This window comes from Hakea prostrata, chromosome 6 (genome assembly GCF_041222555.1).
Source record: "Hakea prostrata isolate BN-2017 chromosome 6, UWA_Hpros_2, whole genome shotgun sequence".
Classification (NCBI taxonomy): Eukaryota; Viridiplantae; Streptophyta; class Magnoliopsida; order Proteales; family Proteaceae; genus Hakea; species Hakea prostrata.
Genome location: NC_142605.1, coordinates 34,174,374 through 34,199,184, shown reverse-complemented (window position 1 = coordinate 34,199,184; position 24,811 = coordinate 34,174,374). Strand labels below are relative to the sequence as shown.

Sequence of the window (24,811 nt, the reverse complement as noted above, 5' to 3'; positions counted from 1 at the left end):
GTAAAGAGCAAGACAATGGTCAGTAGAAGTGGACTTTATCTAGGACATCACGAAGGCTGGCAGACCAGCTAATGTTAGGAGGTTCAAGGTCAGAGAGCTCAAGAAAAGCAGAAGGTCAGAGAGCTCAGGAAAAGCAAAAGGCAGGGAATTGGCTTCGATGTCATTGAGAAGCTTTTCCTTGGTTAGGTCAGCAGTGTTAGAGATTGCTAGGCTGGAGAAATTATTTTGAACAACACTCGAGAAGCTAGCCGGATTAGACTTTAGATTTCGTCGGCGGCGGATGTAGACGGTAGGAGAGGAAGCATTGACAATCATGATTGAGGGAGGAGTAGCAACCGAGTTGAGCCTTTCTGAGTCTTCAACCTCTGAAAGTTAATAGCAGAGGGGCAGAGACCTTCAGTGGAGAATTAATGGTGATCTTGGGAACAGCAAGTTCCAATGGCATACGATCATTCATGGGAGGAGTAGAGTATTAGTGCCACCCTTGATTAGAGTATTAGTGCCACCCTTGATTATCTGTTACTCAACTTTACTAGACCCAAAAGGAGTCATTTCATCATATTCCTCTATCATATTTGCGGCGGCTTTAATAAGTTTAATAAAAGATGGCATTAATATGGAGGTAATTCTAGCGTTGGTACTGAAATTTTCCTAAAACCTTACCAAAAAAAAGAGAAATTTTCCTAAACGATATCCAATAACTGACTAGAATAAAAATTCAACTTCTTACCGGAAAAGGAATCAGGATCAGGAATCAGTGAAGGCCAAAATCACGAATAAAAACTCAACTTTTTAAGGTTTAAGTTTTAACCCGATGAAAGTCAAAATCTGTGTCAGGAATCAGGCATCAGTGTTATATTCAGCGTTAGAAATCAGGGATTGGATAGAGATGGGTTGGGTCAGACTGGGTTAGATGCACAAACATGATACCACGTGGACGATGATGCTGAATTCAGGGCCGAGATTATTGCAGACCCATTCTCGGGCTCAAGAGTTAAGACAGGTTTTGGGTCACTGAGGACCAAACTTGAGCCCCTCATCTCCATGTTCGCAAAGTTGACCTGGGTTCGTATTTCGTATTTCGTATTTCGTAGGTGCGGGATTGTGATCTGATCACTCGAAGTACGATTCTGGCTCTGTAGTTCGACTGCTCAGGGGGTGCTTGTTGATCCTTGTTTTGCCTTATCTGAGGGACAGACCTTCAATCTATGGCGTAAAGCGAGTTTCACTGAGCCTGCAATCAGCCAAATCGGGTATGTGTAGTGCAGTTCCAAATCCTTATTAGCAGAACTCTAATAGTTGCGGTAATATTTGTTTTTCTCAAACCCTTAGAAAGATCAAATTTTTATTGCATTTGCCCGAAAGGTTTCATCAGAATTAGGGTTATTCGCAGTTCCATTACTAAGTGGATGTTTTACAGTGAAGATTGTGTCCGGAGTTACTCATATTCAACTCTTGTGTAGAATGAAATTAATTCTTTTATTGTTCATCCAAGACAAATTTATTATCCTATGAACTTGCTGCTGTTCAAAAGAAAAGCAAAGAGACAATGAAGTTTTCCAGATGCTTGAATAATACTCGCAATGAAGTATACGGTTCTATTTGGTGCAAGGGTCAGTCGGAGCATTTCGTATTTTCGCTATATTTCGCGGTCTCTATGTGACCGTAGCTTCAGAGAAGCTGCCAGTGACAATGAGTGCGAAGTTTCTGATGGTTTCTTTAAGGGAGGTGATCCAAAACTGGATTTTTATTCTTCCCTTCAAGAGGACCCTAATGCAATCCTTCCGGAGATGTCTATTGTAGGAATTCAGGACAGTTACGAAAATGGTTCTCAGGAAGATTTGTTCCATCCGCCCAAGTCCAAGGATGCTGACAGAATTATGGACGTTCTCCACCAAGATGAACCGGGTTTTGATGTTCATGATGATGACGAAAATGGTTCTCAGGAAGATTTGTCCCCTCGGCAGAAAATTTTGAAGCGTATTAGGTTGGATGCTGATCGAATCATGGATATTCTCCACCGTGATGAGGCGGGTTTTGATATTAGGTTGGCTCTGGATGAGTTGCAACTTAGTGTGTCAACTTTCCTTGTCAGTGAAGTTCTTAGAAGGATTTTAAAAATTATAAACCATACAAATAAGGACCGCTGTGCAAAATTGAGTTTCAAGTTCTTCACATGGGCTAGTTTGCAAGATAACTACAGCCACACCACGGGAACATACCACTTGCTTATGAGCATCTATGCAAATTGCCAGGAGTGGAAGGCAATGGGAAGATTAGTTTATCAGATGACTAAAGATGGTTTGCCAACTACTGCCAGGACATTTAACATCTTAATATGTACTTTCAGTGAGGCAGGTATGAGAAGGGATTTAGTGGAGAGGTTTGTTAAATCAACGAAATTTAGATATAGGCCCTTCAAGCACTCCTACAATGCAATCCTACATTCTCTTCTGGCAGTAAATCAGTACAATCTGATTGAGTGGTTGTACCAGAAAATGCTTGCTGATGGGCATCCTCCTGATGTTTTAACGTACAACATACTCTTGTGTGCAAAGTATAGTCTGGGAAAGTTTAATGAGTTCCGTTCGGTGCTTGACGATATGGTGGTTAAAAGTAAACTTTCCCCAGATTCCCACACATATAACATCTTACTCCATGTGCTTGGGAAAGATGACAAACCCTGTTTAGCTCTTAAGCTATTAAATCAGATGAATGAAGCTGGTTATGAACCAAACATTCTTCATTTCACTACATTGATGGATGGGCTGAGTCGGGCTGGAAATTTGGTTGCATGCCGGTACTTTTTTGATGAGATGGTGAGGAAGGGGTACACGCCAGATGTGGTATGTTACACAGTCATGATCATGGGATACATTGTTGCTGGGGAGCTTGAGAATGCACAGAAAATGTTTGATGAGATGATTGTAAAAGGACAGCTACCAAATGCCTTTACATACAATTCCATGATCCGTGGTCTTTGCATGGCCCGGAAGTTCAAAGAGGCACATGCAATACTGGATGAAATGGAATCTAGAGGTTGCAGTCCAAATTTCATTGTTTATAGAACTCTAGTAACTAATCTGCGGAATGCTGGAAAACTGGATGAAGCTTATAAAGTGATAGAACAAATGGTACAGAAGGGGCACTATATCCATCTTCGCCCGAAACTTGAAGGACTTATTAGAGAATATAGATGGAGATCTGTGTACAAGTAGAAGATTCTTTCTTCATTACCTGACAAAGGAGACACTTATTTTCTGTTACCCTAAGTTATGATCTCCACCAGCTGATGCTCATTCCAGACTTCACTGAAGTTTAACTCTGAGGCTATTACGATGATCATGTCTCTGTAAAGTATGTGGCCTTTCTTTTGTTTGTCATACATTATCATGAGACAAAGCTAAATGATAGACCTAAGCAAATTTTCATGGAACTTCTTTAGTTATGGATTCCTTTCTTCCCCACCCTAAAAAAATTGCAGTGGGAAATATATTAGGGTTTGATTTGTAACTCTGGCATCCTCTTCTATCTTTTATGCTGCTTTTGCTCTGGGGTCAACTAATAGTCGCAGGTCTCAAACTTCTCCTTTTCTGGTTATATTTTATCTCCTTCAGTGGCAGCAGCACTAAATTTTTTTTTCTAAGCATGTGGGTGGGTTGGAGGGTAGGAGTGGAAAAGTATAAATGAATCTGAAACATTTGAAAGGTTTGGATTGGGATTGTTTCATGTATCTATATTTTATTAAATACTTAAATAGATTGATATATCCTTTTCAGATGTTCAATTATCATATGAAATTTTTTCCAAATGGGTATAGGGGACCCTGCAAACTATCATTGCTATACCATCCATGGCTCATGATGTGTGAAGGACTACTAAAACATGAGCCTAGAATCATGTTAGTGTCCTCTTTTAGCTTGGGACAATTGTCCCTTTTTTATAATTTTTTTCCTTTTGGGAGAGGGGTGGGGTTGGTTTAGAGTCAGCAGACTCGACTGTCAATTGGATTCCAGTAAGCAGGTCCTGCTCTAAATTTAGGTTTAGTTTTAGGATGAGGTTTTAAAATCTTGGTTTATTAGCTAGACATCAACAAATAAATGTCTATTTTATGAATGGGACATACCAATCCTGGGTTATTAGATCTCCTTTGTTGTGAAAGAACTACCTGGTCTATACAGGTATATGAGAAAATTTGTTTTTGAATATCAAACTCTTACTATTGTCTCCGCTGCTTTAAAATTAGGCCTAATTTTGGCTCCTTATCTGACCCATCCTTTCTAATTTTTGCACCTCCAGGTGCTGCTTTCATTAGGAAGTTGATTTCTAGGTGTTTTTGATCTTAAAATAGCTTCTTTTTATCTACTTTTGATTTTAATCATGGATTCAATATTAGAGGTCTAGAAACCAACATATATAACATGTGAAGCTTAAAATTTTGGTTACTTTACTTTGATTTTAGGTTATGTTCTTGTTAGCATCACTCAACAGATTTAGTTGAGGAAGTAGGTGGAGGAAGAAAGGAAGGATTTTTGGTGCTTCTGGATTATAACAGTAACTGGTCTGAGTTGCAGACAGTAAAGGAAAGCATGAGGTACCACACTATGCATATATTGATCAGTTACAAGTTAAGTATCTCTTCAGGTGATTAGTTGATCAAAACTTGCTGGTACTTTTATTTTAATAATGACAATGGCTTTTTCTTGAGGAAGAAAAAGATCTTGACAGTTTGTGACTTAATAGGTTTTGTGCAGCTGGCAAAATAGTTGGTGTAAGGTCTAAATGAACTGAGTATAATTAAATCTGCACAGTTAAAGAAACTTGAAACAATGAAAGTGCCTTACCATGAAATTAAAAGGAAAAAAAGGGCCTTACCTTCTGTCACATTAGATTGATTTAAAGGGATTTCCTTTCGAAGGGGCTTCCACTTCTCTTCCCCTTTCTTTAGCCATGAGATCAATCAAGTTGTTTCCAAATTTGACATTGCCACTTTGTCTCTCATCCTCAAACCCTCTGAGGAGAACCTCTTTAGAATTATAGTGGTTGGTCATCACAATGTGCTACATAAAACTCCTAAAGTATATCAAAAATATTTCTGAAAGTTGAAATATGATGTGAACCACATATTAGGGTTAGGGTTTCTAAGAGAATTTTCCTAAAATTTAGGGTTCGCCCAGAATCTTCTAGCAAATAATTGTCAAATCTAGGTGGGAATGATGATATTGTTTAATTGAGATGGGAATCTAAATAGGATGGGGTAATTAGAAAAGGGAAAAAAATTAGGGATTGATCAATGTGGGCTGGATATTGTGAAATCTTCCTTGGATCTTTTCCTTTCTTTCTTTCTTTTCTGTTTTCTGGTTTTCCACTCTGTTCTGTTCTGCTGCAAGAGATGAGAGACAGAGAGAGGGCTGAAGAAAGAAAGAGAAGGGGGATGGGTGCCACAGGTTGTGGAGGGGGTGGGATTGCTGCCTAGGGGTATTGCAGGGTTGGGGGAAGGGATCTAGGGTGTCATAGGGGCCTGGGGATGCTGCTGGTGTGATGTGGCAGCAAGGGGGAGGGGTCTAGGTAGTTGCACAGACCAGGGGAGGGAAAAGAGGCTTGTGCAGGGTTGGGGAAGGGGCTAGGGTTGCTATCAGTGAAAGAGAAAAGGTGGGGAGGATTGCTGGACTTGCTGGAATCACTGGACTGAATTGATGAAAGTAAGGATCTCTAGATAACTGCAAGGTCCTACCCAAATAGGTCCCTGCTGCACTTTCCTTGGCTGCAATTCTTGTACAAATTTTATTCATTCAGACTTAATGAATACAAAGAAAGAGTAGGCTATTTATAGCCGACTAAAAACCTTGACTCTAACTTGGGTTTATTCATAGATTAGGATCCCACCACATTAATCTTGATTGTCCAAACAATAAAGATCTAATGGACTCTAATTGACGCATGCTGAAATAAAATCCTAGTCAACATAAACTCTAATTGACATGTGCTAAGGTCTATTTAATCAAAACTCCGGTTGACATGTGCTGGAATTAAAAGGAATAAGGGACTCAAGGACTCTGATTCAACTTGAATTGGACTTCCTAACTGACTGAAACTCTTTAACATAATAAAATTCTGGAAAATAAACCAGCAACTAAACTAGGGCTAAAGTGACCAAAATACCCCTCCTAGAGGGTTTGGCCAAGGGGCGTCAACCCTGTTCACCTCAAAATGTCTATCAAGATTTAAGCTCCCAAAGTCAAAAGAAAGTAATCTTGGACATCTAATATTCCAAAATTATAAAAAGAAAAATTTTATACCTTTATCCATTTGACTAATTCACCAGAATGGAGGTAAAGAATTCTTTTCTTTTTTTTGGGGTAAAGAGGTAAAGAATTCTTTATCTGGTCGTCATTTCTTATGTGCAGAACTGAAATCATCAAGCAATATTGAAATGAATCAAAAGCAAATCTAATGCTATGAGCTGGTTAACCAGTTAAATCAGCTGGAAGAGCTCCCCACTTTGATGAGTACAATAAAGGGACCATCCATAGCCAGTTCCGTGTACAATTTCAATCCTGATTTAGGTATGGTTCTGTTTTGAATTTGGAAACTGTATAATTGAAACTTGAGATGAAGCTGACTACCATTTGGTGACCCATCATGCTTGGATAGCACCAATTTCATTGAGTATCCGAACTCCAAATCCTCACATTATGCTTTTGCTGAGGTCCTGCCAGTTACATTTGTGCATTCATTTGCAATCTATCATGAAGTATTTCTTTGTAATCTTTCAAAAGAGGGAGCAGGTGGTTGGAAGAAAAATAATATCATTTTGTATCTCAACTATTTAAAGGGAGCACTTAATGCCTTGATTCCTTTGCAGGAGTCGGTACAGATTCTCTACTGTTGCTTAAATCTGCAGATTGCAGAACCCGCTTCAAACTTTATCCAAGGCCAGTGACAGATATTCCTATACTACATGGAAGAGCCATTCATGACTTCATTTTATCCTTCTTGGGGTGCAGTCACGGGTATAAACATGTATCTAATCTCTTCACTGAGTTGTGATTTGTTTGTTCTTTGAGTACATTGAACTTATTCCTTTTGATGTTATCTTCATCATCCTTGGAGAAAGGTGGCCATTTTATGTAAGACACTTTATTTTACTTTAGAACAGTGGGGAAAATAAGTTTTACTGTAAAACCAAAATTTCCACAATTTATTGTGTACCTTGAAAAATTTCGAGGGAATCATACATTATCCGGATTAGGGTTTGGTAGACTTTACCCCTCGTGTGGACAAAAATTGTGCCCTTGTAATTTTAGTCTTTGCTTTACGCACTCGTTTGCTACAGGAAGTAGGTTTTCTTGAAAGATTTCAAGAGTGCTTAACACACTCTGGATGATCACAATGATTTGCTCATCTTTGGGTACCGTAGATCTAGTCCTCCTCTGTTCACTCCATTGGATCAGTCAAGTTCAGATGAGTTTCTGGTAAGATATTTGTATTTTTCTCACTCCTGCATGTGATTGCAATACAGATTAGGTCGTTTTGGTCCTCATCTGTGGGGTTTTAATTGATTGTATGAGTACAGGGTTGAGATCATTGTACCACCAGATTTGCTTCTTGTCTTTCCTTGCATTGAAGGAAATATTCATTTATAGGTGAACAACAATATATATATATATTTTGGGGTATTTTTCTAGTCTCCTTTGTGTTATCTCATACAAACTGCCTTTCCATTGCTTTGCTTCAGATCCCCCCTCTTTCTTAGTTATCTCTTTCTTTGTCTCTGTAGTCTCAGATGAACAAAGAAGATTGCACAGTTGGTCTCATGCAGTAGTGCTTCCATGGACTGGACCAAAACTTAACCTGGACATGTTTAAATTTGCTTCTATTGGATTGGCGTGTCAACAACTATAGTGTAGATCTTTACCAAATCTCTATTTTTAGACCGAGGGTCAACAAAGCACATTAGAAGTTTGTTCCAGGACCCTACCCCCTCTAGAGCAGAATGCCAGCCGGGATGGAGCTGAGAGCCAGCCTATTCTTTCCAAACGAGTGATTGAGTCCTGTGACAAATCCAGTCACTTCAATACCCTTAATGAGTTTAGTTTCCTTCCCGGCACTACTCTTCTGTATCCCTTCTTTTCTTTATTATTTACCTATACTGTTACTGCAACCTGATAGGATTCTGTGAATGGAAAACTTGAAATATTAAGTTGAATTTCCTGAATAATAAGCAAGAACAATAACAACAATAAACCGGTTACAATGGTGTCAGTCACCCCACATCATATGCTGCCCTTCAGCCAAAGGCTGCCCAAAATCACTTGCATAAAGCAACTCCTCCACTTGTCATGATCCCAGGGTCCCAACAGACTGCTATTATATATCTTGTGTCTCAAAATTTTTTCTTTTGTTTTCTGTGATTTCAACAGAACAGTTATAGTGGTGCCAACTGACAACATAAGTTTTGCTAGACACTCAGTGTTCCTGCCTTTTAACATTGATCAAGTTACTTTGTAGTGCAGACAATAGAAACAAGCTGAGTTCCATTCTCTCATATAGGCAATTGCTTGTCGTTGTGTTAATGGCATCAGATTGAATACGGGCCCTACAGTTTCAAATCTTAGATTTGCTATGTAAATTGTAATTATCTTTCTTAAACATCCTAATGGGGGGAAGAGTATTAGTTGTAAATGTTATACTCCTAGCAGGTCTTTGTTCGAATCAAGATGTTTGGACGGTTACAAATGTTAATTAAATAAGAGTTACAGGTTTTGCTTCATACATGGTTTATTATTGAATAAAAGAAACTCTATCCTCATCTACTTCAGAGCTCTGACGTTTAATATCACTAAAACTTCTGTGTGCAAATCTCCAGAATCTTTTGAAGTTCATTAATAATAATGTTATCTTACTTTAAGGGTGGGATGTCGGATCTCGGGAGGGGATAACTTTTTTGTGGTCTGAAACTACTCCTATTTGTGATCTGAAAAGAGATACCTGCTAAAGATCATGAACGCTCTGTTCTTTTTGTCTCCTTTATATTTCTGAATTCAATTCCACCCCCACAATATTTGTACTCGCTCTAAAATCTCAGTGGTTTCATGTGGATCATTATTATCCGTAGTTCTTTTAGTCATTACATTTCGAAAAAACATAGAATCTTTCTCATACTGGGAGGATTGGGGCCTTAATTATTGTTGGGCCACCAAATTTCTACAGTAGCTTGCTTTGATGCTCCTCTTGTGTTGATCACACCAATATAAGTGCCATTGGACGGTAACAAAAGCTGAGTGACGTGCAAAAGTTGCACGCAGTCTTGTTTTCCTGTTATATTGGAAATTAGATTTAGTTGCTAATTTCATACCATGAGTGAAGGCATGAAACTTGATACTATTCGGAGAACTGTCAAGTTCAATTGAGTTTTTTGGCATACACATTGTCTTCCTTCTCCTTCCATAGATATTGGGAATTTAGATGCTTTTTCTAAAACTGATTGGTGGTAGAACATGTGGAAGTTGTCATATGTGGTGCAATTATTTTGTTTTTCTCTTCACTTCATTTATGTGAAATAGATTTCTGTGGCATCTATGTCAGCATTCATGTGTCCATTCCTCTTCTCTTTCTCACAAGAAGGTGTGGTTGAGATGTCCTTTTCATGTGGTGGTGGAGAGATTGAATTGTAGGGATTTTTTTTCTTTTTTTCTTTGGGTAAACGAATTGTAGGGGCACTGGCATAGATCAACACCTGTTCAATTATATAGTTGTTATTCTCTACAATGCACAGAAACATTGTAGGGCTTGTATGATCTGTCTTTTGTTTATAATTTCCATGTTCCGCCAAACCAATCCTTCAACATGGGTTTTCTGTGGTTCTGAACTCAGCTCCTTGAGTCACTGCTGGTTCCACACCTGGCCTTTAATTCTGTGAAGGTGGCGACAGCCACGACTAGCTTGTCATGTGGTTTGCTTACAAATGCCACGTTCAATCCGGATATTTAGAACACATAGAAAGAAATGGCACTAACCTAGTTTTAAAGGGCAACGTTTTAATCCCTCTTCCTGGTCCCTTCTCCTGAAAATCACCATTAATTAAGCAAGGTCTTTTGTTAACTTTTGGGTATCAACTCATTCAGGAACAGGATTAAGATATCATTGCTAATAAACTATGCACTTCGATATCTGAATCTAAGGATTTCTAAAATTTATGAATCGGAGACTTATACCTGTTTGATGATTGTGAAACATCTATGGATTTATGAAATGTAGGAATTTCTCTTTTTTGCCTAAGAACATGAATTAAGTCATTCTCGGGTATTTGGTGAAATCTATGAATTTCACTTTGAATATAAAATGGATGAAATTTGCGTATCATACGGAGTAATCCAGCAAAGATTTGAGGCTAATCAAACAGTTAATTTTTTAAGCTAAAATACATAGATTTGAAACCTCATTTTATTTCAAATCTCTATATTCATTTAACCAAACTTCTGGGATGGTTTGTGCCTCAATCTCCTATGCGAATATTAGGCCATCTCTTAGGTATTAGGTTGTAGAGAATTTGAGTTTTCAACTTGGCTCTTCATGCAGCCACTCTTTCATTGGTTCCCAGGAATTGGTGGCTGAAAACAAAAGATCTTGTTGTACGTTTTGTATATTAGTTTCTAGATATGCTGATGGAGGTTAATACAAGTCGTCAATTAAATCAAACACCTAAAAATCTCAAGAGATTTTAATACATATGAACACGCCTATCTTACATGGTTCTCTTAAGATAAGCTTTTCTTTTAAGGGGTTCATCCTTATTACTCGGTTTTGTATGGCTGATATTTTATATCGGTGCTTTCCGAAAAGCATAAACAAACAAAGAAGTTAACTTTTTTTTTTCTTCCAGGCTCTTGGCTCCTTTCAGGCCCTTAGTTTCTTTATATAGTTTAGAGGTTTTATCTCTCTCATGTTGACTTCCAGAGCATAGCAAAAGTTGATGAGCACTTGAAATGAATGGAATTCCAACTCTGTAACTTCTCTATCATTATCTTTACCCAGGAACAAAAGCGAAACAGTTGTTTCTCTGTCATTATACAGCTTAAGGTTTCAAAAACCACAAAATTAATTGTGGATTTTATAACATTGGTAGCCCCATCTTCCCCCAAAAGGACTAGACATTAGTAAAGCTTACACGTTAAAGCTTTCTCTAAAGCAGGGAATAACACTCGGGGCCAAGCATATTGTCACCTATTAAATTTTACACAACCAAAAAAAGAAAAAGGAAAAAAAATGTCACAACAGCTTTCACTTTCCAAATCATGTACATAGGATCCGGAAGAAGGTTAGTTGGAAGCCCTTCATTGAGATCTGCAGCTTCCCACAGAACCCTCCAAGTTCTTTTCGTCAATCAAGCAAGTTTCACATTCTGCGTCTAATTAGGCAGTACACAGTGACAATTCCCATGATCAGAGAGTGATCAACATGAGGCTCCACCATCAAGCTTAATACATCGTTTCCCAATGAAACTCCAGATGGTGATTGCTTCTGCTTTACCTGTTTAATATTAAAACAAACCGTCAGGAATCTTCAAGATTAATAAAAACATTTGTAGCTACTAAACATCACTACTGTTAAGCTAATTAACCTGTTAGAGAAAACATACTAACCTCTGCAACAAGATCCCCAGAGTCATTCAGCAATATCTTGTACTCTGACTTGCGTTCAAATGGTCTTTCTATCCTGTAGCATCTTGGTTGAGCTTGGCCACATTCTACTGTAACTTCATAGGACGACTTTCCCTTAAGAATCCTGCCAAGTTTCTTAACTTGAAACCATGGTTTCTCTTCATCTGATCTGGAAGCATTGCATCTGTAGCCCTCCCAACAGCCAAATAGTCGCAGTTTCTGCAGAAATTAAGAAAAAGAAAACCCAATTCAGTTTCATTTCTGTTTGGTTCTACACATAAATCCACAGTGGTAAAGCTTTTCAAGGATAAGTTCTACACAAGTTCCTAAAAGTTTATTGTAACTTAATTACCTTGCGACGTATAGTGAAGATAACATTGCCTCCAAGGTCCATGAGATCAACTTCATGGCTGCACTTGTTGTGGTAGTTGTCAATACGGTAAACAATCTCACCATTGGAATTATAGACTGTGCAACCATTACCGTGAAGAACAAGAGATTTCATCCATATTGTGAAGGTTTCTCTACTTGAAGTCAAGTAAGGAGAAGGAGAAGCAGTGGAAGAAGAAGATGAAGCGAATTGCTGAGGGTATATCTTTGCCATGACCATGGAAGTTTGATAATTAAGACAAGGAAGAAAACTTCAGAGTTTTAATGGGTGTGAGCAGTGGAACAAAGACAATGAATTAAGTGAGTGAGAGAGGGGTTTGGTGTTTGTTTTATAGCCTGGTGTTGATGGTTGATGCATATGCTGTTGTTGTCACCTTGCGTGTAATGTTAGTTTATTCACAAAGTGGAACACCAAACCTGAAAGTGGGAGCTTAGTTGAGAGCTAAGACACTAAGCCTTTATTCTTTATTATCTTTTCTGTTATTCCGAAGGCCGAAGGGTTTGAAACTATAAAACTTGAACCACTTGTGTGCGGAAAATAGAAAGTAGGGAACAGAAAAGAAGTAGAAGGTCATAAGCCATCATCAATTAAAGGCAGCTCTTGTTAAAATAATAAAGGGTGGTGATGTGTACAGGGATGGGAAAGTGTTTATAACTTGTTTCATTTTATATGTCTTTAGCAAAACCTTATCCCTTAAAATGCTTCCACCACAAGGTTCTATCTAATGTTTATCTTCATGTTAATGGCCATCAAATCAGTTGGAAACTAGGGCGGCTCAATTAAAGGACAACAACCTTAATTGGATTGCCTCCTCACTAGTGAAAACCCTTCTTTTTTCCTTTAAAAAAATTTGGGATAGAGCTTGTCAATGTAATGAACTCACCGACTTGTTCTAAAGATTATATATGTTGTTCCAAGGCCATCATACTCTCAGGTATCGATATCATATCGCATGCATCGGGCGATATATAATAATTTTCATGAGACAATGTAAATACTTGATCAATGATTTGGTGCAAAAATATAGTAAATCATGTTCAATTATGTTTGATATGGTGATGATTCTCTCAGTTTATTTGATACCATGCACTAGAATCACACGAGAATTGGTAACAAGTTGTGCAAGCTCCTTTTGATCCTTAAGAGATAAGGGTGTCAAATCTCTCAGTTTGATTGGATCTTTTATTAGATTCAGTTCAAATTGGCTAACAATTTGAACCGATAAAACCAAACCTCTAGTCCCATTTCGGTTTTTTATGATTGAACCACTTGACTGGTCTAATATATAAAATATTGATGTTTCTACTAATTTTAAGAAAAACCCAAAACTGAAGCTGAACCAATGAGCATTTGATGCAATGTAGTTTGTTGTGTTCAATATAAATTTGACACTAGAGTGCCATGGGAACAATTTCCTTGTGAAGCTTAAATTCAATGTAGTTTGTTATAACATTTTTTTTTCCTTTAATTTTCTAGAGATTGTTTATAACTTTATAGTTGTCAACCATGTGGTTATAAACAATGCTTATGGGCTCTTATGATGCATGAAATGGTGTGGAAGAGCCTGACGCGGAGATGATTAATTGATTCCCAGCTTTTCCATCACCTTGCGTGGTCTTGTCTTCACTTTACAAATTAAAAATTTCATCAAAAAAGTAAAAACTTTAGCAAATTAAAATGAATAAATATTCTTAATTATGTGTTAATTATATTTAAAATTTTGTTTAAAAAAAAAGACAAAAGATTTAAAATATCACAAGTAGACATTAATTTCATTTTTATGAAAGTAAGTTGACATTATTTAAGCTTCACAAGAAAATGGTGCTACACATGCAGTCAGCTAGCTAGCTAATTGTAAATCCATCCCCAACACCCACCCACAACTAATTTATACAATTATTTTAGTTAATTAATTGTCATTATCTATATTTTAGTCTCTGTTAAGATTGGTGATGACTAATGGTTGACGATCATATATTACGTGTGAGGTATAAAATGGCACCAATGGTTGAGGCTCTATATTCTAGCCACCCATTATTTATGTCTGATATTTTACTTTTTACTCTCTGTATTTATCATATTTAGTAATAATTTTTTTTCTTAAAAAACAATTACCAATGCTTTTAATCCAATATTCTCGAGGAAAGTATTCTGTGAGGAATGTATCATCACCATCAATTCACTCATTACAATATCCACACTGCCTTGCAATCTTTGTATTATAGCTGTGGTGGGTTCACTATTCATATCTAGAAATGGTGGATTGAAAAATCGTTCATTACTATAGAGAAACAAATGTTGTGTACTCAGCTCAGATTTTCTAATTAGATTGATGAAGCTTGCTACTTGTGGACAATTAGATTACATTTATATATCCTTATATATATATTCTATTTTATCTTTTATTACAATTCTATCTTTTACCTTAGAAAAAAATAAAATAACTTAACCTATTCATGAAGCACCCGAAACGTCAGTTTTAAAAGTCAAGTGTAACTTATCCCATAAAAATAATTGAGAATTTGTGTTTAATGTTGATACATTGTCATCTATAAACTTAAATATCATTAATGCAATATATAGTTCTATATTAGAAGCATAAATAATTAGCACTTAAAAGCATACTTAATTATAAGAATTGTTTCCTTTCGTTTTCTGTTATTATTTTTCCTTTTCTTCTCAGTTTCAGCTCCATTATTATGTAATGCCAAAATACAGAACCTCACAACTAGTCTCAATGGACGAAGTATCTAAATACATGATAATGAAACTAGCAACCTTTGGCCATTTGCTCTACGGGAAAGACAACTACTGTTTACCTAGTACGTTACAAAATTTTGTCATATATCCAAATGTTTTGAATATGCTGGAAACATAAAATTAAAATTTCATCTTCTTAAAAGTTGCCATGTATATAATGTATCAGGTCGTGTTTCAGCTTATATTTTGGTAAATAAAATCAGCTATGGTAATTATTGCTGACTTTTGGAGATCTTCTTCTATGTTTTTCAAGGGTTCTTCCAAAATGTGAAATAATGTGAGAAGCAGTGTGGAATCACAAGCATATAATACTAATTTTTCTAGTAAAACCTATACGATTAATTAAAAGGGATCATTGAATTAAAAGAAATAAATTGTTTTGTTTACATTAGAGTTGAGACAAGGAAGCCATATCATGCTTGTGTGGCACCTTAAGCACCACCACCGTTGATTGGCATGGTAATTTTTATGTCTCTGGTACTCAAAAGATTATGAATAAATAAATAGTGAATTATTGACAACTTGTTTCATAATTATGAGTTTTTATGAAATATGATTGTAAATAATCGCTTTTTAGTAGAAAAAATTTTGGTTATTAATTAGGGGTGCTTTCTACGTAAACCTAGCTATGTCAAGTGGTATTAGAAGACTAAGTGAGCTAAAATTTTAATCAAGAAAATCAAAGTCAAACACAACAAACAAGTGGTTTTAAACAAGTCTTTATAATCAAAGCTAAAAATTTTGAAAACCAATATTAGTGTGCAACAATGGATATTACATCATTCCCATAACTCAATCACTGGAGTTTAATGTTGTGTCTTCTATATAGTTTTGATGTCACAAACGCAATATCTTATCATTCCATCTATTCTACAAATGGTAAAAGTTTGAAGCATAATTGTTACAAATTTTATTCTCAAGCACTTCCAATAATTCATTTTTTGGAACACTTCCAATAATTTATATAAGTGGTGTTTGGTGATGATTTAAATTGGTCTATTCTATTAGTGGTCGTTCTACTAAAATAGAAAAACTAACAACTTGCATTGTGGGTGGAACCATCTACAAAAATAATGATAGACCAAAGTCAAGGTAGAAGTTGATCTTACGACCATTTGCTTCTTGTTCTATGTGAAAACAACAGTTTATAAAGTGGGGTGCAAAATTATTGTCAATTTTATAATCTTCATAAAATAAATATAAAATTTAATTGGTCAAACTAAAGTTGAATATTTTTTTAAACTACATATATATATATATTAAATAGTTAAAAGGCATTTTAGTAATCATACATTATATTAAATAACCTGAGGGGTATTTTGTTTCCTCTAGGTTTGAAATTTGAATACAGATTTTTTGACAGATTCATTCGGATTCAGATGATAATCTGATAGTTATGTTCTTAAGTAGATTTTTCCAAATGGGTAAGAATACATATTAAATACAAGTTTTCGACTACTTGTTGACATCTTCACCCTTAGTTGAGATTCACACGTAATATGTTACATTAAAGAAATCCAACATTAATTTATAATTTATTAATAAAACCTAAACATAAAAATCTCAAAAAAATATGATTTTAGAAATTTTTTTCTGCCATGTCAATGAAAGGAAACTTAGGTTCTCGGTCTGATTAGGGTTTTGTTTGCTCTGAGTTTTTCCTGTCATTCAGAGATTTCATGTTGTTGTATAGGGAACGGGGAAAACTAATGTCTCGGAGGATCACGCCTGAGGTCGAAAAAGGTATTACGTGCACTAATTAATTATTGCTTTTGAGTTTTGAGTATGATCTTAATTAGTTCCATTTATTGCGATATATTTTATTTTATAGAGATGGTCTGAGGAATGTTCCCTATATTTGAAGCAAATATAACCTATCACGCTTGGATCAATCGATTATCTCAAGGGGGAAATATCATGTACCACATTGTGCTGTATCATATTACGACAGCAATGATTATGGCTGTCCTCCCTGATATCAATTTTAGCTTCTGGTGATTTGTGTTAAATGAGCTCGAGATGCTTTTGAAGATCATCATGTTTTCTACTGTCTGCCAATTATGCTCGACAATTGAAAGCCGTTCTCCGGGTTTTCTTGAACATTTTGCTTTTCTCTTAACATTCTTATTCTGTAGATTTTTTGTATTTATCATTTGAAGAGGGCGAAATTTTGTTGCATATTTACATTATCAAATAGACTTGTTTGTTTGATCGTGGATGTAGAAACCCAAGGAAGGGGTGTCTGAATTGGATGCCGATGACATTTTTCCAAAATTTTCGTTCTTCTTTAATTTGTATTTATGAAATGATAGGTTGATGCAAACCAATAAAAGTGATGAAACTGACAATGCATATATACCACAAAGAGGTCACTCGATTTGGAATAGTTCAGTCCTTTTGAGCTAAGTCCACTATCAAGTATATTTCTGCTGACTGCAATTGACTTCTAATGGTGCCAATAGAACTTAACACGGAGAGGTTTTCATGGAGTTTTTTGTTTTAACCCAAAATTTGTTCACTTGTTTGACCTATATAATCTAACCTTAAGGATCTTGGCTCCATGGATTCACAACTTCAATAGAATCCTTGATCGGAGGATCAGTTCACTTCTTCACTATCCAAGTGCTTTGAGTTTTCAAGTCACAAACCTAATGCATGCCTCTAAGAAGGTAGATGTTCAAGTGAAGCAGAAACCAAAATGCCTCCTAGTACGTACTAGGGTAATTTTACAAGTGAAGCACTGGATTCACACCAGGTGGCCTGCTGGTACGTACTCAAATGAAGCTCATCAGTGGCTTCTTTCCAGTAAGGAACTAAGGGGTCTTCTCTCAAAACTCAGTTTTTGTTGGTGCAAAGGTTGCAATTTTCGCTTTCAAAGCTTATTCCAAAATATTTTTCTTAATCGAAGAATTAACCCCTTTTAAAGGGTTAAAACTCAAGTCATAGGATTAGAGCCATCAAGTCATCCATGGTTGACCTTGGAGCACCATTGAAGTATCTCTTTCCTTATTGGACCGTATGCATTCATGTGTCGTCTACTGCTGCAGTTTGTGGGCCAACCTTGCACCTAAAGTTACCCAACCCTAGTGTCAATGACTAAAATGGTCATTCTATATCTTCCGGTCTGCATCCATGGTTGAACGGTTTGACCAGGTGGTTCATGGTAGGACCGACCACAACAACAAGCACATTCGCCTAACAAGTATAAGGAACCTGACAAAGGTAGACTCCTACCATCCATCAACTTGATGGAAAGATAAGTTAGGTAAAGAACTCTGTGTAGAGTTACTTTCTTAGAGCAACTCATCTTAGAGTCACATTCTTAATATAACTCTATTAGCGTACACTATATAAACACCTCAGGTAAACATTATGAGGTATGCATTCATATTTTGTGTGATCAATTACTTGAATTCTCTATTGAGTGGTTGAGATCATATCATTGGTACTGACTTCCTCGTCGGAGATGTACCTCGACCACACAAGGTCAAGCACTTATTTTGCAGGTTCGTGACAGGAAAGGATGAGCAAGATTCCGTATAAACACCTAGATATTTAACATGGTTCATCCAAACTTGCTGTGCACCTTGGCCATTTTGATGTCAATCCTAGGTTTCTTTTGCATTCATGAAAGTCCTTGAATTTGGTCTAAAATTTTGCTCAACTTCAGGCTGCTGATTTGGCCATTGCTTCTAGTATTAAACACATGGATTATTTTAAACTTCTGATCAATATACAATTAACCATTCAAATTTCCAAAATTTAGCCTATCATCACGTACCACTTATGGAAGAGTTAGGTCTACCACCATCTTTCAGGTATAGATATGGGTTAAACCATTGTTCTAGTTTTGTGGTTTGATTCAATCTTCGTGGAGGACTTGATACAAGTTAAGATTCTAAGATATAACCAACAAAGTTTTAGTCCTAACTCCAGTCTTCACAATTCAGAAAATGCCAGCAGTCGGTTTCAAGATCAGTTGAACCATCCAAAGTCTCTTCTAAGATATTTCTTCCAAAGGAACACTCTTGGAGATAGACTGTAGTAGGTTGAAGCTCCATAACCAATTTTTGCTTTGTTTGGCCTCTCGAGTACTTGATGTTTCAAAGGAATTAACTAAAACACCTGTCTTTTTGCTAGGTATTCCTTTTAGCTTTGTCCAACAAATAGTACACAATAGAGAACAAGTTTTTTTTTTAACACTAAAATCATATCAGAAACACCAAAATAATTTATGGTAAGAAATTTAAAAAAGGCTTAGTGCTACATTTCCTTCTTTAAAGATGCACTGATTAATTCTAGTTATTAACAGTACTAAGGTTTCTAATTTAGGTTTCTAAGCAAGAGATTGCAGTGCCGTTTTGGTGTTTTTGAGAGATTTCATTGGAATTCTCTTGCATCACATGGCGAACATTTTCAGCTTCACTCGTGGAATTCTCTTGCATCACATGTCATATCCATCATCTTGATTGTCAAATTGCAAAATATTCTTTTAATTGGGGCAGACCTTGGTCTAATGGTTGGTAGACCATAGTTACAGCTTCAGATCAAGGCATCAAAGCAGCCTTCCAGCAAAAATTGCTAGAGTGAGGCTGCGTAGGAATAATGTCTGCCTTGGTCGACTATGTGTCTAAGAAGCCTTTGGCACCGGTTTCGCTCTTTACAAATATGGCTGCTTAAGAATAATATCCCTCTTAAGATTCTGCTTATGTAAAAGCCTTTCTACATTCAGCTACTACTTTCTTTGGCAGCAATGTTTGACTCGGGAATGCAAGTAAAATTTGAAGATAAGCCACCTTTCAGCAATTGGTTTTATAAACCTATGGATCCGACCTTGAGGCATTCTTTAGTCATATCTATTTGTAAATTTGGACCACTGGATGCAGAAGAGCTTGTCCTCATACAGAATCAAGGAGATAAAAGCTTAGCAATATTTTGCCATTATACGTGTCATGAGAAACTTTTCTTCACAGAATTAGATTATTTCCTGCTAATATCAATCTCGAGTATCTTAGTGAAGGAATATTGATATATGGATTCTAAAGTTTCAGACTCAATGAACTTTGTCCTTGAACCTTAGATTTCTGAGCTAGGATAGATTTTTCTGGCTAATCGGAAAGAAAGGCATCTGATTTAATTCAATCTTTATGGTCATCTGTGGATTTGCTGTGAGTGAGAATTGAAAAGAGGTTAGCTAAACTAAATAATCTTTTTAGCTAATTTTTGGTAAAAATAAACTTTAGCTTTTGCATGCATGGAACATGTTCCTTTTAAATGTTGAAAATAAAATGAGGATTACCTAACAACTGTCAATTTGCGTGGTTGGGGGGTTCTTGGCTTTTCATCTTTGGGGGCCATTGAAATTGACCTAATTAATTAATTAATTAGCAGCCCAGTGCACGGGATGGAAGGTAGTAGAAAGCTTCCAAAAGTTAACTGTTTTGCCATCAAATTTACATAGGATTATTAGTGCTAATTGAAAATTAAATATAATATAATAGAAGAAGGTACACTAGATTTTCCACCAACTTTGGCTTATACCACAGCCACACTAGAGTTTCCACCAACTTTGGCTTATACCTATTAGGTTTGTTAACGCATTAATATTATAATACAAGTTGCTGCACTTAGTGTTACCCCCAATTAGGGTGTATATTAGTTGGGTCTTATCATTAATGTCGATTTACGTACACTTTGTAGGATAACGTACCATTTAATAATTGTTATTATAACAATAAATGAGGTGCAACAAAAGTCAAATATCTCTCAGGTATATTATCTATAGAGTACTCTACCCTTGGGCCTTAGAAAAACCAATTATCATATACGAGCTGCTTGGATATACATGCATTATGGATATCGATTCATCTACTGTTAAATCAAGTCGAAGATGTCAATTTCTTTTATTCAATTTGATGAGTGTCTCTTTATTTATTTTTTCTCTTTTTCCCCTCTATTGAGAGAGAAGCTTCTGGAGTGTACATGGATCATCTCCCCTAACGGGGTGCTTCTCGATAACTTTACAACCACAAATTATGTGGGGTCTACAAATAAAAGAAAATAAAATATTAAAACAAATCCCATCACCTTAACCCTGTAGGCCCCCTTGTAATTCGTGGTCCACGGCCGAGAATATGAGACAAATTCCTTCCATTATGAGGATGAATTTTGTCCAAAGAGAGTTGTGGGAGGAATAGATTTAATGATTTTTAGTGATAAATTGGAATAATGTGTCTAATGAAAATCTAATTTTGAAGTGCCTGTGTTTTTCAAACATAAAGTGGGGCATCAGCACTCTTGGGTTTCCATTTTAAGGTGCCGGTGCAAGTTGCTCACAGATTTATTATGTATAGTATGATGAACAATAAATATAGATGTACTAAAAAGAAACATAAGGAGGAATGATGAGAATGAGAATTAGTAAATTTTAAATTTGAATTTGATGCAACTAGGTATATGTTGTAATAATTGACCACACATATATACCAAACAAAAATAATCACATGGTGGAAGTAAACCTTAATTTATATTTGTTAGGTGATATGGACAAGCTGGAGTTTGGAATGGGCACGGAGCTTGCCTTCACTGGTGCTGAGTGACACATCCGCAGCACTGAAGGCGGAAAGCTGTGTGCTGGGTGCAGTGTATGTATGCGTGTGAGTGACGAACACTGGTTTGAATTACAAGTATCTCGTCTACGTTTCTTTTCTTTTTCTTTCTTAATTTCTGCAAATGCACGTCACCTTGCTGAGGTTGATACGTTAGAAGGCTTCAAGCCCCATTCTGTTCATGCAATGCTGTATGATGCTCTTCAATAATTATTGGGCATCATAAAGATGAGATGAAATCATCTTTATCATCATGCCTAACAATGATTCAAACACGACTTGGGGTCTTAGGTCTTCAACTCTGGAGTTGTTATTGTTGCTTAGTGCCAACAGATCCTCCCTCCTTGAGAATATCAGTACAAAGATGACCATATACAGTGGATTAATTAATGGGTAAGCTGCCTGGTCTTTTCTTCAACAATCCTAAAATTCTTCGTTTGAGAGTAAATGGGCAAATACAAAACGAGTTCAAACTTCTTTATCTTTTTAGAACTATGAAAGAGTAGGAAAGGATTCGGTGAAGAGCTTTTTATGGGTATGTGATTCGTCTTTCATTTGAGTTCGGTAGATACCTTTTCATGACTTTTATCTAATTCGACAATCTTAATCTTCTTCATTTCGGAACAAAGACATGGTACAAAATGAATATATAGGAACCATTTTTTAAGTAGATAAATTATAGATCCCTGTAAACCAACCACCCCAAGCTTAAAAACTAGAGTCGAGGCTCATAGCATGAGATTCACAAGTTCGTATTTGGGGGAAGATTGTTTCCACAGTTTCCATTTTCAAATAATAGCACAACGTTAAATACTGGGTGCCAAAATTTGAGGCTTTTGGGGTTTCTGTGGGTTGATAAGATTTTATTGTACTTCATGTTCTCAACTAATGGATGGATTTCATCATAGGCAACTATATATTTCGCTAGGTGGAGCAGAAAAATAAGTCAAATGGGCCCTTAAGGAAAGGGCTTTTAAACGAGCTTTTAATTGGGCTTTTAAAATGTTGAATAGAGCTGGTGTTTTGTTTCTTTGTCTTCTCTCTTTTCTTCTTCTTCTTATCTCTTTTATTTGTTTATTTATTTATTTTTAATACTGAAAATGAAATGCCGTTCACAAGGGTCTAACCTAAGACCTTTTCTTTGAGAAGTATGAATTTTGCCACTCAACCAACCCTGCATTGACGTTTTATAATGTTTTTCACTTAAAATATTTTTTTCCCGAGTTTCTATGCTTTAGGTGTTGGCAAACTTATTGCAAGATTCCCTTTCAAAGGCAGAGAAATAGAGAGAGGACATGGAGACTTGCCAGCGTTTGATTTAGGCTAGATCATGTCTTCGATCTAAATTGGGTGGACAATTTCTTGGTTTTCTGTTTGTAAAAAATAAGTATCTGAATTCATATTCAAATTTGAAAGTGTTCAAGAAGAGTTTGAGTTATGGTTGAAGTGTCAACAAGTTGTAGAGTTTTATTATAAACAAGTTGTATTAAAATAACTCAAAATTTTCTTGATCAGTTGGAAATAAGATCAATTAATTACAACTTGTTTACAATCAAACTTTAAATTTGTTGACATCTTATCTATAACTCAAAATTTGAATTTGAATTCAAAAACTTATTTATTTATTTATTTTGGTACAAAGGGACTTACTAAGCCGAGGGATAGGGATTTAATATGCCTTTCACAAGAGTCCAAGCCACGACCTTTTTACAAATACTTATCTTTTAGGGCTTGTTTGGTAACTTGAATCTGGAGATTTCAAAAATCTAGAAATTTCAAATCTATAGATTTCAAATCTATGGAGTCATAGTTCATAAAATAATTAATTGTTTGATTAGCTTGAAATTTTGGAATGAAATCTATAGATTCATCATATAAAAAACATTTATGAGTCATGGTTCAAATGTTTAACGTTTTTTAAGTAGAAATGAAATTTCTAGATTTCACCTCATACCCAAAAATCTACGGATTCACGTTTTTAGTGTAAAAAGGTGAATCTTTAAATTTCATGAATCCAAAGATTCACACAACCAAACGGGTATAAATCTCTCATTTGTGATTCTAGAGATCTGAAATCTCTGTATTCACTTAACAAAACAGGCCCCACACAGTTATGGGCTCCACGCCGGCCTGAGATTGAAAACCCTAATTCTGACTGCACTTTTGTCCATCATATTATCCGACTTAACACATGAGCTTTCACTATTTTGTATCTTTCTAATTTCTAATAAATGGGGTGGAAGTGGAACGTCTGTTTCTTTCATGTCAGCGGAATCCTATAATATAAATAATAAATCCCTCTTTCATATGCTGTGGGAGGTCTAGCTTCAATGTAACATACAAGTTCTACTATTACGAGCAACCTTTTTTCTGGTTCAAGAATTTTCTCTAATAACAATAACGAACAAATCAGAAAAGAGTAGTCTTTTTCTTTCTGGTTAAAACAGAGGAGTAAATTGAATACCAAAAAACAGAGGAAGTAATAAATAGTAGATTGATTTAAGAGCATGCAACTCAAAAAAATTACTCCCCTCGGAGGTAAAGAAAGTGATCACATAATATTGCAAGCATGGGGATTCTCATCACTGAAGAAGTGAAGAGGGAAGCTATAGCTTCATCCGAAGCAATCGCCATTGAATAGATAGAAGGGATTTGGAAGAACGTTTGAAGGGACACCAGCAGAGATTCCATTACTGGGACGACCTTGAAGTAGTGGTTTGCAAATTGCAATGTGGGTTGGGTACTTGGTAAAATGAGGCATAGTGTGATTAACCAGAAAATGGCCATCCATGGCTCTGCTGTTTTCCCTGCTCAAACATTTGTCAAACATTTGTTTTTTCGGTTTGCCAAAAATTGGTGTTCAACCTTAGCCTGGCTGTGGTGGGTGAGTCTCCCGTCGATCCTCTTGCACTCCTATAAGGATCACCCATGGACCATGATTAAACTTCTTCTTAGAATTTGGACCTTCTCCACTTGGTATCTTATTATATGTTTTATAATTTACTTATAATTGTGTTATATATATTTTAGTCTATCTTATTAATTTATCTAAAATTTTAATGTTACTCTACCTCGAAATATGATAAAACAATTTAGAATGGGATCCATAATGAGTCTTGCATGGGCCTACATAATATGTATGGTAAAAAAACGTTAGTGCTTACCCCCACAAAGAAGTGATTCAGATTCATTATTCATCCCCTACTAATGTTCAGTCCTAGCCCTAGTTTAGGGCTCTGCAGTCGCCGATGGGAATTTTTTAGGATTACTATCTTTTTTACCCACAGCCTTTCCACTAATAAGTATAAATCTTTACCACTCAACCAACCCTCCAAGTATTACACTATTTCACTCTCTTAAAAGATACTGAACAAATCAAAACACAGTAA

The 24,811-nt window shown here is 36.1% G+C and overlaps 2 protein-coding genes across 5 annotated transcripts; one reads left to right on the top strand and one right to left on the bottom strand.

The window, feature by feature from the left end:
- The first annotated feature begins 978 nt into the window (after positions 1-978).
- Positions 979-8,803, top strand: LOC149013534 (pentatricopeptide repeat-containing protein At3g60050-like). 4 transcript variants are annotated; one of them, XM_089159195.1, is made up of 3 exons: positions 979-4,594; positions 6,408-7,475; positions 8,517-8,802. In XM_089159195.1, the coding sequence occupies exon 1, from the start codon at positions 1,584-1,586 to the stop codon at positions 3,216-3,218; it is 1,635 nt and encodes a 544-aa protein (XP_089015321.1). In that variant the 5' UTR covers positions 979-1,583; the 3' UTR covers positions 3,219-4,594; positions 6,408-7,475; positions 8,517-8,802. The 4 variants fall into 4 exon arrangements, with proteins under 4 accessions (XP_089015321.1, XP_089015320.1, XP_089015319.1 ...); XM_089159194.1 differs by having other exon boundaries at positions 6,866-8,803; XM_089159193.1 differs by having other exon boundaries at positions 6,408-8,803.
- A 1,987-nt stretch (positions 8,804-10,790) lies between these two features.
- On the bottom strand, positions 10,791-12,368 carry LOC149013533 (LURP-one-like protein (DUF567)). The gene is made up of 3 exons (XM_089159282.1): positions 12,016-12,368; positions 11,646-11,882; positions 10,791-11,532 (listed from the first exon to the last, which is right to left on the bottom strand). The coding sequence occupies exons 1-3, from the start codon at positions 12,271-12,273 to the stop codon at positions 11,398-11,400; spliced, it is 630 nt and encodes a 209-aa protein (XP_089015408.1). The 5' UTR covers positions 12,274-12,368; the 3' UTR covers positions 10,791-11,397.
- Between the last annotated feature and the right edge of the window lie 12,443 nt (positions 12,369-24,811).

Excerpts from the sequence above, each read along its gene's own strand:
- LOC149013534 (XM_089159194.1), top strand. The coding sequence starts at position 1,584 with ATGAAGTATACGGTTCTATTTGGTGCAAGGGTCAGTCGGAGCATTTCG.
- LOC149013533 (XM_089159282.1), bottom strand. The coding sequence starts at position 12,273 with ATGGTCATGGCAAAGATATACCCTCAGCAATTCGCTTCATCTTCTTCT. Across the intron at positions 11,883-12,015 it reads TCTTCACTATACGTCGCAAG|AAACTGCGACTATTTGGCTG; the intron begins GTAATTAAGTTA and ends TAATTTCTGCAG. Across the intron at positions 11,533-11,645 it reads CTGGGGATCTTGTTGCAGAG|GTAAAGCAGAAGCAATCACC; the intron begins GTTAGTATGTTT and ends AATATTAAACAG.